The following is a 16,793-nucleotide window of genomic DNA, read 5'->3' as shown; positions in this document are numbered from 1 at the left end:
AGTTACGAATGAGGCAACCTTACAGTCTAAGAACCTTGCCTTATTTGTACCTCTGTAAATTAGAGGTGTCTCATCAAAACCTTTTTATAAACCTCCAGAAGTGATAATTTAAGGCCGATCCTTTGAACTCCTATTTATCAACGACTGTTTGTTTTCGACTGTACTCACCTGTTTTCGACTGTACTCACATTTTTCTCTTTATGGCTGTAAAAAATAAACCACTGATTTTCTGCACACTACAAAAACCCATGACAAAATACCTAACATATCCTGAATGCTATGCAGTCCAGTCTGGCCTACGAATTTAACAGTGTTGCATGTTATAAGGATGACCACTCGTGGCTGGAAATTGCAGGCCCGATTGTAGATGTATTTTTTTCAACTAAATGTTACACATACGGCATATTTAACCCCTCAACACTGTGATGTGTACCCAGTACGCTTACTAATCTTCTCCATGCAAAAATTTTTCTCATTGAGATATTTTACTTTGAATTTAAACAAAATCCTGTTTTTTGAAGGTATTTAAATAGTAATTCGTACTTTGTTTTTCTGACTCCCAAGACAAAATTATTCGTTATTTTCCATTTAAAATACATTTGGAGCGGTATCTTGTATTTTAGTAGCATTTTTCTTTTTATGCCTGTAAAAAATAAACCACTGATGTGCTACACATTACAAAAGCCCTTGATGAAACGTCAAGCATACCCTGAATCTTATGAACTCGAGCCTTTCCTACGAATATAGGAGTGTTGCATATTATAAGGATGACAACTAGTGGCTGGAAAATGCAGACCTGTTTCTTCATTTATTTTTCTTCAATTAGAATGTTACACTTAAGGCATATTTGACCCCTCAAAACTGTGATGTGTACCCAGTACCCTTTCTGATCTTCTTCATGCAAAAATTTTTCTCATTGAGATATTTTATTTTGAATTTTAACAAATTACTGTTTTTTAGGAACGTTTTTTTCTTTCCAATAAATTTTCATTGTGATTTTATTTATAAAAATTTTATTTTGTAATTTTCCATGATTTACGGTTTCACACTGGTGAGTTGGCAAATTTGGTCTAAAAAGTAAACGCCTTCCTTCAACTGTAGTATTTTGAAAACTGCTGCCTACTCTGCCATAGAGACATAAAAAGGTGTCAACTCTTTAAGCATGAGATAAGACATCTTTCTTATTAGCTCACTGCCCTGTCTTTGTATTTCCCTTGTGTCATTACCTTGAGACCCAATATATACATGCAGCTAATAAACAACATGCACCAATACCACTATTTCTAAGACCGCGGCCAACACAGAAGAATATAAAACAAGTGAACACATTCAATTGAAAAGCAAATTGTTGCATGGTGATAGTTAGACATATTAAACTACAACACAATGATAGAATTATTAGAAACATATGAGTGAAGCAAGATTGAAGCAGATCAGTAATTGGTGGCTGAAGTGAAGGCCCGTCTATGTAAACCATTCACAATAGTTCAATTAATAAATACGAGAAAAGAACGTCTATGACACAATGCTTGAATTTGAAAGAAAGTCATAGAAATCGTTGTTTTTATAACAACTTATGTAATGATCTTTGAACAAAAACTTTTGAAAATAGAGAAGTGGGAATAAAATTTCAAATACTTAGAATTAAAAAAAAACACTAAATTTATTTATTGACAAACTAAGTATATTTTTATTATGCAAAATAATACATATCACCAACAAACACAAATATTTTGTTTATTTCAACCAAGTATGCTGCAAGCAAACATTATTAATTTTAGAAAAATTCAGAACCATTACGGACATTACAATTTAGAATGGACTCCGAGGAAGAGAACTTTGACAGAAAATTATGGTCATGCCTGCAACCAAAAATTGGTATGCACACTTTACGATCCCGATCTGCTAGCCAGGGCGTGTCCTTTTATGCTACCGCACTCCTTCAATATTCATTATGAAAATCGAAAAAAATATGACTTGATATGTACCTCATGAAAATATAAAGATGGCCCATCATCCCTATTGGCACTAAACTATCATTCATTCCTCGTTGTGAAGGCGAGAATCAACAATATACCTCCTCAGTACAGACATGCATGAGGCTGAATTAGAAATTTTGTAACATATATATAAATTATCCTGTCTGTGAGCAAACATGTTGCATGCGCAAAGGTGATTTATCTGAGCGAAATATTACAACTTACTTTACATGAATAGTGCCTCTAACTGTGTGTGTGGAAGTGGCAGTTGAGGTTAGAACTAACAGAGATCGGCATAAAATCAGCATAGAAAATATTTCTTAACTGCACGTGCACACATGTAGAAGTCAGAGCTGTTCCTTGGAGTGACGGACTTGCTGCAGACTATGCATGAATAGTTTTTGCTCACATGTAAATGTTAAATTGATATGATTCATCTCCTATGTGTGTAGGAATGTTTCTAGGTCGCAATAATAAGTTAGAGACTTGCTGCAGACGTACCAGAAATAAGGCTCCTCCAGCGTTAGTGTACTTATGTCTATACTAAGAGGCTCTTTGTCGAGAAAGAATTTCAAATTTGCCACACTAATGAAGTTTTTTTCCACTGTGCGTATGCATATGTGTCACTAAGATGCCCTTTGTCCAGAAAGACTTCCCACACTTGTAGCACGTATAACGTTTTCCTCGACTGTGCGTACGCAAATGTGTCACTAAGATGCCCTTTGTGGAGAACGACCTTTTGCATTTCTTGCACGAATAACGTTTTTCTCGACTGTGCGTACGCAAATGTGTCACTAAGATGCCCTTTGTCGAGAAAGACTTTCCACACTCGAAGCATGAAAAAGGCTTTTCTCCCGTGTGTGTTCGTAGATGACTAGCTAAGTGGCTCTTATACGAGAAAGACTTTTCACATTCGTTGCATGAATGACGTTTTTCTCCTGTGTGCGTATGCATATGTGTCACTAAGATGCCCTTTGTCGAGAAAGACCTTCCACACTCGAAGCATGAAAAAGGCTTTTCTCCCGTGTGCTTACGTAGATGACTAACTAAGTGGCTCTTATACGAGAAATTCTTTTGGCACTCATTACATGAATATGGTTTTTCTTTCGCATGCGTACGCAAATGTGTCACTAAGATGCCCTTTGTCAAGAACGACCTTCCACACTCATTGCATGAATAAAGTTTTTCTCCCGCCTCTGTTCGCATGTGTCTGTCGAGATTACCTCTCTGAGTGAAAGACTTGCTACCACATGAATAAGTTTTAATTCCTGCGTGTGTAAGACTGTGTAAGGTGAGGTAACTTTTCTGAGTGAAGCACTTGGTACACTCACTGCGTGAAAATGGTCTCTCTTTCTCCCTCGCACCCATATGATCGCATACGTTTCTATTACATGATGACTTTGAGGATGAACTTTGAGAAGTCGATTTCTCTTCAACATCGACGCTTCTCGTCACTTGTCTTATATTTTTCTCATCGCCTTTCCCCCCACTGGTTTTCCTGGGAAGCCCACTTTCCTTTTGCCTCGGCTCTAGTCTTTTTCTCACCACTCCACTTATGGTCTTGGAGGAGATAGGCTCGCAAGAACTGCCATTTACGCTTGAAAATACATCTTGGTTTGATGATTCTGCTACAGCAATAAAATTACGAGCATCAAAATGAGTTTTCGTGTGATCGATTAGATCATTTTTTTTCTTGAATCCATCTCTCCATTGAAAGCAATGATATGAATTTTCATTTGATCTGTGTTTGTTCCCAGGATTTTTGTTTGGGCAATCAAGTACCTCTTCTTTGTCTCCCATGACTGCCTCACAGCCACTCCTGTCATTTCCACAGATTCCGATACACCTAAGGCTATCCGTAGTATTTGGTGCAACAAAACCAGCTTCGTCCACTGCAACAGTCATTGTGGCTCTGCCTACGCTGCTTTTAAGTGATTCAATTTCTTTTGTATTACATAGTATATCATCAGGAATTGAGCAACATGATATCTCATCAGTATCAAGAGCGCCAAAATTTTCCAACTCTTTATCCCTAACGTTTCTTCCTATCCTTACTCGGGCTGCTCCAGTCTTGGAATCAATTTGTGCCACCAAAGATTTGGGACCAATACATTCATCATGGAGATACGAAGCTGATGATATTTGCGTGGGCATTTCTTCAGGAGCTGGGAGCCCTGTAAAAGAATTTCAAAATATAACTATAACATTCAAACACGAAAAACACTCATAGGAAAAAAATCGGAGCTTTCGAAGTGGTTACCTTTCTTCTCAACCAAAGAAACATTCTTCTGTTAAGAAAGCTTCTCATTTTTTGGTTGAGAAAGAAGGTTACCACTTTGAAATCTCCAAGTTTTATTTTTCTTGTGACAGTTCCTTTTTGTGTCTATGTTGTATATTAGTGGCATGAACATTGAATATATATGTCACATAAAAATATCCCAGGTTGGGCACATACAAAAGAAACAATAAAGATAAAAGCGTTCACAGAACTAAATTTTTGGTAGGACACATCCACCTTCCTCAGAGGTAGGTAGAAGACTAGGTTAAGGATGGGAGAGCTGAGGGAGAGGGAAGGGGGAATGGAGGGTAGGTAGGGTCCAAGGGGGGAAAGAGTGTGCTGAGGCAATTAAAGGGATTATCTGTCAACATTTAAGCCGGGAGGAAGTAATGCTTACAAAAAGCTATATGTAGGTTAAATCGGTGGAATGAAATTTAAGTGGGTGGTCTATGGGGGAAGGGAGGCCAAAACTGAAACATTGTAACAATCATTGAATTGACATTTATGGGTGGCTGTATGTTTTGCCACAGGGATGGATACAAAGTAGGAGGGAGTGTATGATGCCCTGAGGTTGTTGATCCTTAGGTTAGATTAAGGATTTACCTATGTAAAAGGAGGGAGAGTGATGACATTGAATAAGATAAATTACGCGAAAAATACGCAGAGGAAGAAGCATTCGCCTTGACCGGGATTCGAACCCGGATTTCACCTTCAGTGGATTTTTCGCACAATTTTTGCATTGCGGGTGACTCCGTAAAAGTTATCACCGTGGCTAGTCCCGGTATAATTAAATAAGTCTAGAGCAAACACCTCTCGTGTTCAAAGTTCGGGCTTTGCTCTCCGGCTGTGGCGCCATGCGCAAGACCAGTGCACCATGCGCATGTCACATAATCCAGTCCATACCACCTTGTCCGGAATAGTCCACAAATTTCCACAAGGGAGAATGATGCCTCGGTAGCTTAACTGGCTAAAGCACTCGGCCGGAAATCCAGGGATCTGGGCTGGAATCCCAGTCAAGGCGAATGATTTTTCCTCTGGTGATTTTTTGCTCAATTTGTGCAATGCGGGTGACTCCATAAAAGATATCACCGTGGCTGTTCCCGGTATAATTAAATAAGATAAATTACATATTTGGAAGTATAATAGGCCGCAGGAGGGTCGTAGACAAGGGGCGAGAAGACTGGGGACAGAGAGAGGGGTAAAAACTGGACAGGTTCTACTTTTAGGATGACCACAAGGCGAAGGTATACTATTGGGAGTAGTGGGTGACTTCTGTAAGGGTTTTGTCAAGCGAAATAAATCAGAAAGGTTTTCTGGTCACCTACAGGTGATAGTAGGGGGCTTGACGAAAAGATTGGCTGTAGACTTATTACTTTTTAAGATTGGGAAAAGGTCCTTAAGATGACTGCAAGGATTGTATTCCAGGGGAGTAAGTACAGTAAGAGATTAAGTACAGTAGTAATTCCACTCTTTTTCATTATTTCAGTTTAACCATTTCCCAAGCTATATCCAACAAAAAAATCATTTCTTACAGCTAGAGAAGTTATTCAATGAACCATGAAAACACATATAATAGCAAATACTTTAAATAAATTATAAAAAATTACCATTGGCCACCATCTTGTATTTCATACCACATTATAATTTGCACAGAGTTGGTCTGGTAGATAGTCGACCATTTTAGTTATGTTGTAGAATGTAACTATATTTTAGCATCAATGGCAGAATCGTGATGCATTGGGGAAAGAACAATAACTGATTTCTTTTTTTGGGGCAGTATAAAATGAACATACATTTCCTCTGGAAACCAAAAAGGAATGCATTCACTGCTCTGCTCTTGCAGGATAAAAATTCTTTCTCAATTTACCTACTACTTGTTATCAAACCAACGATTGTAAGCCTATTTCCACCAGCAAAGTTTTTGGTCAGGTCACAATGAACCAGTTTCACCAATAATATTCCTGTTAGCACCCACAACTGCTTCAACTAATCAAAAACCAGCTGAATTACTACTTCAGTACGGTCCTTTGGGCCATAAAAATAGATAAAATAAGTTCTATTAAAATATTAACTACCATGAAAAATGTCACACAAACAGGACCGCTTATTCCCATACTTATCATAGAAAATGATCACGGAACGCTTCCAATTCCAATGACTATTTTGCAATTCTTCTAATAGGACGATTCGCACACATCAAAACTCTACAGGCGAGCAACACACACTGTAAACACTCATGCATCGGCGAAGTTAAGAGAAAATGAATCCAGAAGAAGGATAATTTCAATATACTGTACTCATGGGAATCACCGCTCCTGAATTTTATGAGTGCGGCTCTTTGGCACTCACTGTGGGGAATAGGGTTGAGCTTTATCACTGGTAAAGCTAGAGCTTTAGGTTGCTTGCAGCCCCACTTAATCCCCTACGGAGGATGAAAGAAAGTAGGGCACTTATCGACGTACCCATAATAGTAAGATAAATGTGTCAAACATTGTTTCCCCATCAAAGTAGAAAAATATCATACAAATGCCCAACACACCCACTCATTTATATCCTCACCCAAGTCTCTGTCGTGAAGTGGTTATATTATCAATGAATTTGGTATTATGGGTACCTGGATAAGTGCCCTGCTTTCTTGCCTCCTCTGTAGAAGATGGTGTGGGGCTGCAAGGTGGGTGGGACCCTCTCGTGCCGGACATTGGGTGGAGGCGACGGACATTTTCATACGTAGAAGACCTGACAAAGAGGTATATAAGTGACAGATTTCGCATGGCACACAACCAGACGTCAGCTGTTACCGACACTAGGGAAGAGGAGTGACAGCTGAGGCAGCAATACTCTGATGCATTCAGGCCCAGCCAGAGACCCAGCTTAGCCAGTCCTTAGAGCTACCCCTCGGCAATTAAGCCCGACCCTCCCACTCATTTATGACCATCTTCACCGAAGGCATTATTTTAAAAGAGTAAACTATTCAAAATAAAATACAATGTTTGGTTGAAAGAACAATGGTAATGCTATGAGTTGACTGTGGATGAATTCAGGGTAAGGGACAGATGCTAGTTAAGCTAGGTCCCAAATCTGAGGGACGAAAATACCTTTGCAACTCGCCCCCAATGAAAAGCTCCATTAAGAGGTTAAAAACATTCTCATGGCTCTCATAGCACGAAAGCGTTTTCCAATTGTAGATGCCGGCAGGAAAGAATGAACTGCCTGAGAGTGGCCCTAAGGGTGAGAGCCAACGTCCGGTTATTTGGCTTGAAAAATCCACAACAGCTATAGTCGATGTTATGTGTTCTGCACATGAAAATGACCGTCGGCTCCACCTGATGATGGCACTAAAGGGTTTAAAGGGAAAATGTGACTGCCCCAGAATTCAATATGGCGGCAATATGGATAAAACAAATAGTTAGAAACATTATCTAACTCAGAAAAATTACCATGAGACCCCTCTATCATTACTATGCGGAACTAGCATGCCAAACTCCTAAAATTATGGGATGGAAATCAAGTTCGCCTGTTTCTCAGCCATACTGATTTCATTTCCGGGGCATTTATCCCAATTCTATATCGTGTCAATGATATTTTCTACCCCAAGGAGGTTTCAAACTTGATTCTCTGTTAAACCTAACAAAGGACCAACGCCAACCTCAGGAAAAAAGGGTGAATAGAAATGCACTCATTTAAAATATATTCACTAATTAAACTTAGCAATAAAAGCTTAGCTTAAACTAAGCAATAAAATTGACATTGCAACATTTTATTAATTTTTGATTTATTGCGGTCTCCCAGACCGCACATCACTGGTAGTGTAACAAGAATTGCATGTCACTGGTTAAGGGATAAAGGAAATTTTCCTAGCCATTGGTTTAAGTAGTTAAATATTCAAAAAATGTGTGTACAACAAAAATTTTTGCTATGGAACACCATTCAAAAATATACAGATGACTAAAACAGGTCCTTCATCCTTCACAATTGGTTACAATAGGGCCACCTTCAGACAAGACGAATTTTTGCCATCCTATGTTCTCGGTATGGTGCCGTTAAATCCATAGATTCATGTCGTCAGAAAGCCTCAATATAGAATTGCACATATTTCACTCTGTTTATGGTACTGTGCCGGACCAGATTAAAATGGGTGCCGTGGAGACCATGGCAAGATTTGACTCCTTTGAAGCCATCCATACACAAATATGGTAATTTGAAAGCATGGTGCGGTGCCGTGAACATTGTCGTCCCATCTGAAAGCAGCCTAAGCTCTAACTATATACAGCTATTTTTATTTCTTGAGAGCAGTTACCCACTGCTTCCATTGTGGTCTCATGGCCCACTGCCTAACAAAATAACTAAAAAAATAGAAAATGTGGATAGATGACTAATCCAAGTTCTTCATCCTTTGCAATCAGTTACAGTTATGCCACTTTCAGAAGAGAAGTCATTTCGCTTTCCGTCCCTCATGGCATGGCACTGTGGAATCCAGCGTTGTCTCCTCTGAAAGCGGCCAGAATTTCATGGCCCGTCGAGGGCACAGCACCCAGCCAGATTGAAATGGGTGCTGTGGAGACCGTGGCATGCTCTTACTCGTTTGAAGCCATCCGTAGAGACATATGATCATAGAAAGCGCGGTGCTGTGCCGTCTGATGGTAGTCTAACAAGGGGAGACCACGAAACTTGCTCTGCCTTTTTCAATGCCGTATTTTTTATGGCCTTTGGAATGGTGAACACATCCCTGAACTAGTAGTGGTTCCGTTGAATGGGCCTTAGTTTGGCCGTAATTAATTAATTTTCATGCGCTACTTTTCTTAAGCCGCGTATAGTTTCATAATCACCCAGGGGACCAGGGTTCGGAGCTTTGTGCTGGCTATATATTTTGTTGACTTCATTGTGATCATACGGTGTCAACTTTTTCGTTTATTTTAATTGCGACAAGCATAGACGTGAGGCTATTTTTTATCATCATAATGGCGTTTAGGTATTTAAGCAGTGTCATTTCCAGCGCGGAGAAGTGAAGGCTCCACTTTCTACTCTCCTCAAAAACATACTGAAAGATTAGCGGGGGGCTAAAACAGTGGCTTTTTTTCTCGAAGAAATGACATTTGTTGGTGGGCATCTTGTTATTAATTGGAAGGGCTACGGAAGATTTTGGGAAGCGGCGAGCACAAGACACATTTGGTGTAATTGTTGCTTTTAACCCTCTAACAGGCACGACTTTTATTTCTACATAACCGGGCGAATGGCATACTTTGCCCATGTCATGTGCATATATGATAACACTCGATTTTTGTTAAAATTAATCTTTATTTGTAGAAATTAGTAAAATCTTGTACATTTATAGGTGAAACAGATATAAAAGTACACAGGTGGTACAAGGCCGGTCGCGCGGCGTAATTTATATGCCACGTGTGACGGGTTCCTCTTGCTGATCTAAAAACATTAGCTACAATACCTCGAACTTTGAAAATTTGCAATATAGACAATCAAAGTACATTGTAGGAATACACGAGGCCATTATAGCCCAAAATATACGTATGATGTTGCAATCCTTGGTTTTTGAAGATTGACATATTTTATACGCCAGCACGCCCGGTCCAGGGTCATCAACTTTTATTTCATCCTATTTATTAATGGAAATTATATGGTGGGATAGGATGGTTGTTTTAGCACGTAGGTACTGTGTTAGTAAACTCCGTTTGGAGTAAAGTGAATTACAAGTGTTCCAGAAATATGGCATTTTGTAATCGTTTTGTGTTCTTATTAATTATGTCCGTACGTACGTTGCTGATCGCCGCCAGCCTTTAATGGCATGTGCTCTCGCAAGAGTGGTTTTCATTTTTAATGTAGAAGTTGATCAGTATAAGAAATGAAAAAATTAACATTTTGGCGAACACCAACCCTTGCTATTGTAGTCGTCGTATCTCCGTACTTGAAATGACACTGCTTAAATACCTATACGCCATTATGATGATAAAAAATAGTCTAACATCTACACATGTCACAAATAACCTTTTCCCTACCGTACACGTATATACGTGTGGACGTTTCCTGACCCGGGAGACCACGGGCGTATATGTACGTGTGAGATTTTCCCGGTCAAGAAAATGAAACCCGTATACATATGTTTTCTAGCTCTCCCCCTTTCAGGATGGTCGTGGGTTTAGGTCGCCTTTGTCTTCGGACCCAACGCTTTGGGGTTTAGGATTAACCCTCCGAATCCAGGAGCAGGTACCCGGACCCTTCGTCTTTTAAAACCCCTCTCAGCGGTAAGGGACAGCGGTCATACAATTGTTTATAGAGTCAATTTTCGAAATAAATATTTGTTCATTTCTCAAGAAATATAAACTAAGAATTGAATTGTTTGTCTTTTGAGCAGTGTTTACAATTTTTAAACGAAATTCTACGACAAATATTAACTTATATCTCGAGTTATGTATAAACATCAACATGGAAATTGTTGCTGCGTCAAATGCTTTGATAATGGTCTTAGAACTTCGTTTAAAATTTGACAATGCTCAGATAAAAATGAGCAATTATATTCAATGTCTGTAACTTACGTGCAAGCAACAATTATCCATTTGCTAAATACATATAAGCAATACATAAGTTGACAGCGAATCAATGCCGCAGGTATGGTCGTAAACCCGGAAAGGAGGGAGCACAACTACTCTCGGAGTCCGAGATAATGTGGAGTCCCACCATGGAGGGGTCGAAAAAGGTTCAACGAGACCGTTCTTAACGAATGCCCTCCAAAACTGCTCCATACCACGAGAAAGAAAAGTCTCTTGGGGCTAGGTACAGCAGTCAAGCTAAGACGAAAACTCTGCGGTCTCGAAAAGGTTAAAATAAACGAAAAAGTTGATGCTGTATGATCACAAGGAAGTAAACAAAATATACGGAGCCCCGAACCCTAGTCCCCTGGGTGGTAGCCGTAAATGCTAACCACTACCCCACCTGACCCCCCTGCAGAATCACGCGACATTATGAAACTATACGCGGCTTAAGAAAAGTACAGCATGAAAATTAATTAATTACGGCCAAACTAAGGCCCATTCAACGGAACCACTACTAGTTCAGGGATGTGTTCACCATTCCAAAGGCCATAAAAAATACGGCACTGAAAAAGGAGGAGCAAGTTTCGTGGCCTCCCCTTGTAAGCCTTATCTGTATACAGCTATTTGCAGCCATTGAGATCACTTCGTGTCCACTGTGAATTCATGGGCCACTGTCAAATTCTCAATTCTTTCTAAGTCATAGTTAAAGTTGGCTAATTAAAGGATTAACAAGTACATTTTCCATTATTATTGACATCAATTCCTCCATGCATGAAGTTATTTGTTTGCAACCCATAATAGTACTCACCGAATGCCTCTGTAGTAGAGTGCTGGGCCATAGTCAAGCTCTCAATTGGGTCCCCATCCTCGCCTGAATTAGGCTGGAAGCAATCATCAAGATACAAATCATGCATTAACAGTGGATTCAGGATATTTTTATAAATGATTGACTAAAAATAATTTATAAGACATGTAACATAAAAATTTGGTATTCCTAAGGAATATTTTCTGCACAATATAAATGTTTTTTCAACACTCAGAAAATTAAATATTTCACGCATTTCTTTCATCATGAAAGCGGTCTATGATTTATGTTACGGCTACTTTGCAATATTATCTTCATTAGATACCTCTGCAATTTATGTCTTTCTATTCAAACGATATCGTAAAAGAATTAAGTTTTCTTTGATAATGAAAGAACCGAAATAACATAATTGGAACTAAGTATCTGTGTGAAAAAAATATGATGTTGCCACATTTCAGAAAAAGATGTCCAAAACCAAATTTTTCGGTAAAATTGTCGAGATAATGATGAACAGCTCACATTCGTTAAGTGAAAAGTAGAAACGAATTATGATTTAAGTGCTCAATGTGAAAAAATATGACCTGTGAATGTTGAACTGCATTTTTAGTATAAAGCATTGGTCATATATGCCCATATAGTGGGTCATTTGTGGACTACATCACTAAAAAGTTTGATTGCAATCTGAGACCTTGTGTTTCTTAATGAGCTATGATTTATCAGCCTAGGATTTTATATCGTAAAATAAGCATCTTCATGAGATACGATTTATTGGTTCCAGGATTTTTCATAATAAAATAGTTATCATATTGAGATGTGATTTATCAATAGCAGAATTTAACTAGCTAAAATTAAAAGCAAGTACACTGCAACACTTGCAGACAACATAAAAAGGAAAAAAATGGCTTCTTTTTAGATAAGAATGCCTGTTTTCAGTTCTTAGAAACTTGGAGCAAAATGGGTTACACTGTCTGTAAATACTCCAGCATCATCGTAATTAATAGAAAAGGAATCTTGAAGAACGCTCACTGTACTTCCAACGAACAGTACCTATCACTGGGGATCCACACTCCTTTATTGCAGGAGCACAGCCTTTTGTTACCCACTGCAAGGAAAGAGGTGAGATTCTTCAATTGTATAGAGCTTTAATTCGCTTGCACCCTCAACCCCTTCCCTTGCAGTGGAGGCAAGAAGGCCACTTGCCAAAGTGTCAATAAAAGTACGTTGGAATAATAACATTTATGACAGACACACCCTCTTTCTTCATACAACCTTTGTACAGCTGAAGGTGGTCCAACTCACGGTTCACTGCATATGATAATAAAACTTACCAGCTTATCGTTCCTGGGCAGTAGGCAGTCTTGCACAGGAATGCATATTTCAGTGGTTTGGTCTTCTGTCTCCACAGAAGGCCCAGACTTGTTATCAGCTAATCCATCTCCTTCAATACTCTACAAAGAAGGTAAGAGTTATAACCAAACATCTTTTTAAAATCAAAATTTCCTTTTTTAACCCGGTAACGTATGAATTAAAAAGTTCCTGCCATACTTAAGGCAATCATTTATGTAAATGTCAATGAAACTCTGAGTCATTAGGTGACAAATTTATTCTTTTACCACTAAGGGTTACGCCTGGCGGTACCATATGGTACCACCAACATACTTGGCACCATAATATCCGAATATATTAGGCTCACCTCAAATTATAATTATACTTTATACGAGATGTACAGGCTAAAAAAATCGTAATTACATAAAAAACCTTTGTACATATTAGCAATACATGGGGCGTAAGTAAAGAAAATGAAATGCTTGCTCTAAAATATTCCGTTTATTTTTTGGGCTAGTCGATAATTCCCAAATTTCAAACGGTTCTAAATGCCTTAAAAACAGCTTTAAAACACCTAAAGTTTTGGAAAATGTAATTAAGATGTTCTCCGCAATTTATATTTCTCATAAGTCCTGATAAATTACGATAAATAATTTAAAAAAGTTACGTTTAACACGGCACTACCAGCTGGTACCATTTGGTACCGCTAGGCGTTAACGGGATAAATTAGAGCTCCTTATAATAAGGAATGAGGATTGGGATTGTCAGTTAAGGGAATGGGAAAAATAGATTCTCATTCCAACTCTTAATTTGCTTCTGCAAATATAATTTTCAGAGTTGTTCCTTATGAAAGGCCAAAATAACTATTTATTCTTATCTTAACTGTGGAGCCTTAGAATAGGAACCATTGATGTAGAACATATTTTCAATATATTTATTCTGTTCTGGATCTCTTTTAATATTCAAATATGAACTACAAAAGAGAATATGTGGTGTAATATTTATGCAGAAAGAAAAGACACCTGAAAGTAACCTTCAATACTAAAATTATTTCATTCAACTGTTTTTTTAACTATCCCTAATATTATTATCCTTAAACCTATCATGTAGAAAATTATGTATCAGGTATGAAACCAAGTTCCTGCTGTCTATCAATAGATGGCTGTGGGAGCGATCACTGCTGGATTTCGACATACTTGAAACACCATGACTGAAGCTTAGACACATGGTGCACAAACTACTCAACAACTATGATGAGTTTGTCTCCGCAATATATACTTATTCTTGGGTGATAATTTCTAAGTTTGCGCCAATTAACCAGTGATCGCGGGAAGAGTTGAATATCTTCTTTCAATCAATGAAAATAGTAGCTGAAATGCATGGCAGCTCCAAAAATTTTATGGTGATGCTGCTCTAAGGGAAACAATATGCCATGATTGGCTGCATTGCTTCAAAGACAGGTGTTTCAATGTTGACAACTGTCCATGAGAATAAAGAACAAAAGCCATCAAAGAAGCTGAATTGGAGCCATTGCTCAAAGAAGATCAATGCCAAACTCAAAAGAGCTTGCTTTGTATTAGTTATTACCATAAAGCCATTTCCAAGCACTTACATGCGTTGGAAGCAATGCAAAACCAAGAACCTAGGGTCCCTAATTATTCGACAGCGATTCTACAGCATAACAATGCTTGAATTGGCATTGCAAAACCTGCTAAAATCTAACAGGAAAATCTCAAATGGCAAGACCAAACTCACACGCAGAATTTCCCAAACATTGCACCATCTGATAATTACTTGTTCCGTTCGATGGCACACGTTCTGGCAGATCAGCAGTTTCGCTCATTTGAAGGCATAAAAATAAATGGCTTGATTCATGGGGAGCCTCAAAAGATGAACACTTTAACCATTATTGTCTTATAGCTCTGTTACAGTGACCGGGAAAAATTGCAGCTAGCGATGGACAACTTCCTTCCTCTGACATGTCACCTATAAGAAATCCAGATAGTCCATTTCTATAGTAGGGTGAATCAAACCCATAGAATACATTGCCCACAGTTTTTTAATTATTAATCACATCGGCCATTATAATACAAAATAAATAAATCTAGGGAATGAACATTTTAAAGTCAACATGTAGGTGAAAAAGTATTTCACCACAGAAATCTGCATAGAGTCAAATATATCCTGAAAAAAATCACTCAACAACAATAAACATTCCATTGTGACTTTTAAAAATGATTTCTGCCCACATACTTCAATCTAACTGAATAAAATTGATCAACAAAATAAAACATCCCATTTCAAATATCACGCAATTACCACACAAAATGCTATCGAAACAAATAAAAAAAGGTTTTAAGGAAACAGACCTCAAAATAGATCATAAGAATCAAAAATCTATGCATGAACTTAAATGCATCTCGTTTAAGCCGATATATTTGCATATGTTTACATCCACATGAGGCTATGCATGACAACTGATAAACTAACTTTTAGGTATCTCACATTTCATTATTTAGTAGCAAATGGCTATGGATTTGTTTGTTCATTTTCATATACTCCGGTTACCCTTTGGAATACTTAAAGAGGGAGTGTGGTACAGCCTAATGGATTTATTACCTTTATGAATTGATCAATGTTCAATATGAATGCCATACTTTCCTAGATATCATTGTTTAGTACACACCAAGTTTTGCCAGAAGACTAATGTCTTCAGTCGTTGCCACTGAACAAGCAACTGCAACATAAATAGCATCTTGCCAAGGATTCACAGAAAGGGAAAAACCGTTTATGGGAAATTGGTCTTCTAACACTTTTACATAGACCACGTACAAGGGCCATTCATTCCCCCGATTATTTTAGCTTGACAAAAAGCAGCCTCAATTTACAATTGATCGTTAATCGAAGTGCTTATAAAGTTAATATGGGATTCAGCGGCATCAAGCAATAACACAATATTTTTCCTCCACTTGAGCCACCAAGTGATTAATCTATCACCAAATTCAGTTAATCGTTACAAATTTATACTATAACTATTTCATTCCGCAAACACTCGTTTCCCTTCAGTTCTTTCTGCAGTCGACACAACGCAGGGGTGTCACTTTACACTCACCGAAACTTATGATGTACCAGGCTTCTAATAAGATTAGAAAAAAACGGAAAGTACTCACCGTGCAGTAATTTCTCGGTAAAAGTTTTCTCAGAACGGCGTTTGATTCCAAACAAGTGTTTTTGAAAACACTGAATTCCGTGAGTTTCTTCAAACACAGTGGACACATGGTAGTGGGCAGGCCATCTCCCACAGCAACCTGAGATAGCAAAAAACAAGTAATTCGTCAACATAATTCGAAATTATCTGGGCAAACGCGACATGAAGTAACTGCATTGTAAAAACATTGATAAGAAATAATATGTCCTTACTTGTAGACCGATTAAATCATGCAGGGCATCCTTAACAGTTGTTTTGCATTCTACTTCCGAATTGAATATGTTATAATAATAACCATGATTCTTCCTACAAAGTCTGCAAAGTTCATTCCCTGAATTCCTTCCCGACGAATCCGTGATAATTACAGTGGTACGACTCATTTTTTCACTTCAAAATCTCATGCAATCTTAAAATCATATCAATCTTCAAAGAAATCATCCACACAGCACTGACAACGATCACAAAATCCTAGAAGGAAACTACTTTCACTTGGATGATATGTGAAAACAATGAGGAGTGCTCAAGGTAAGGTCCATATAAGTCTGCTATTAATAAATCACCTCAAATACATATCACGATGCAACAGCATGGATAGAGGATATTATCAACAATTTTCATGATCATTTGACACGGTCACATCATCTGTGAAATA

The 16,793-nt window shown here is 38.2% G+C and overlaps 1 protein-coding gene across 1 annotated transcript; it reads right to left on the bottom strand.

The window, feature by feature from the left end:
- Window positions 1-4,030: 4,030 nt before the first annotated feature.
- LOC124172108 lies at window positions 4,031-16,788 on the bottom strand. The gene is made up of 6 exons (XM_046551514.1): window positions 16,354-16,788; window positions 16,104-16,241; window positions 12,936-13,055; window positions 11,611-11,683; window positions 6,872-6,993; window positions 4,031-4,153 (listed from the first exon to the last, which is right to left on the bottom strand). The coding sequence occupies exons 1-6, from the start codon at window positions 16,519-16,521 to the stop codon at window positions 4,031-4,033; spliced, it is 744 nt and encodes a 247-aa protein (XP_046407470.1). The 5' UTR covers window positions 16,522-16,788.
- Window positions 16,789-16,793: the final 5 nt, after the last annotated feature.

The sequence above is a fragment of the Ischnura elegans genome (assembly GCF_921293095.1).
Source record: "Ischnura elegans chromosome 13 unlocalized genomic scaffold, ioIscEleg1.1 SUPER_13_unloc_1, whole genome shotgun sequence".
Taxonomy (NCBI): Eukaryota; Metazoa; Arthropoda; class Insecta; order Odonata; family Coenagrionidae; genus Ischnura; species Ischnura elegans.
The sequence above is the reverse complement of the archived record's forward strand: the minus strand, read 5'-3'. Positions and strand labels throughout refer to the sequence as shown.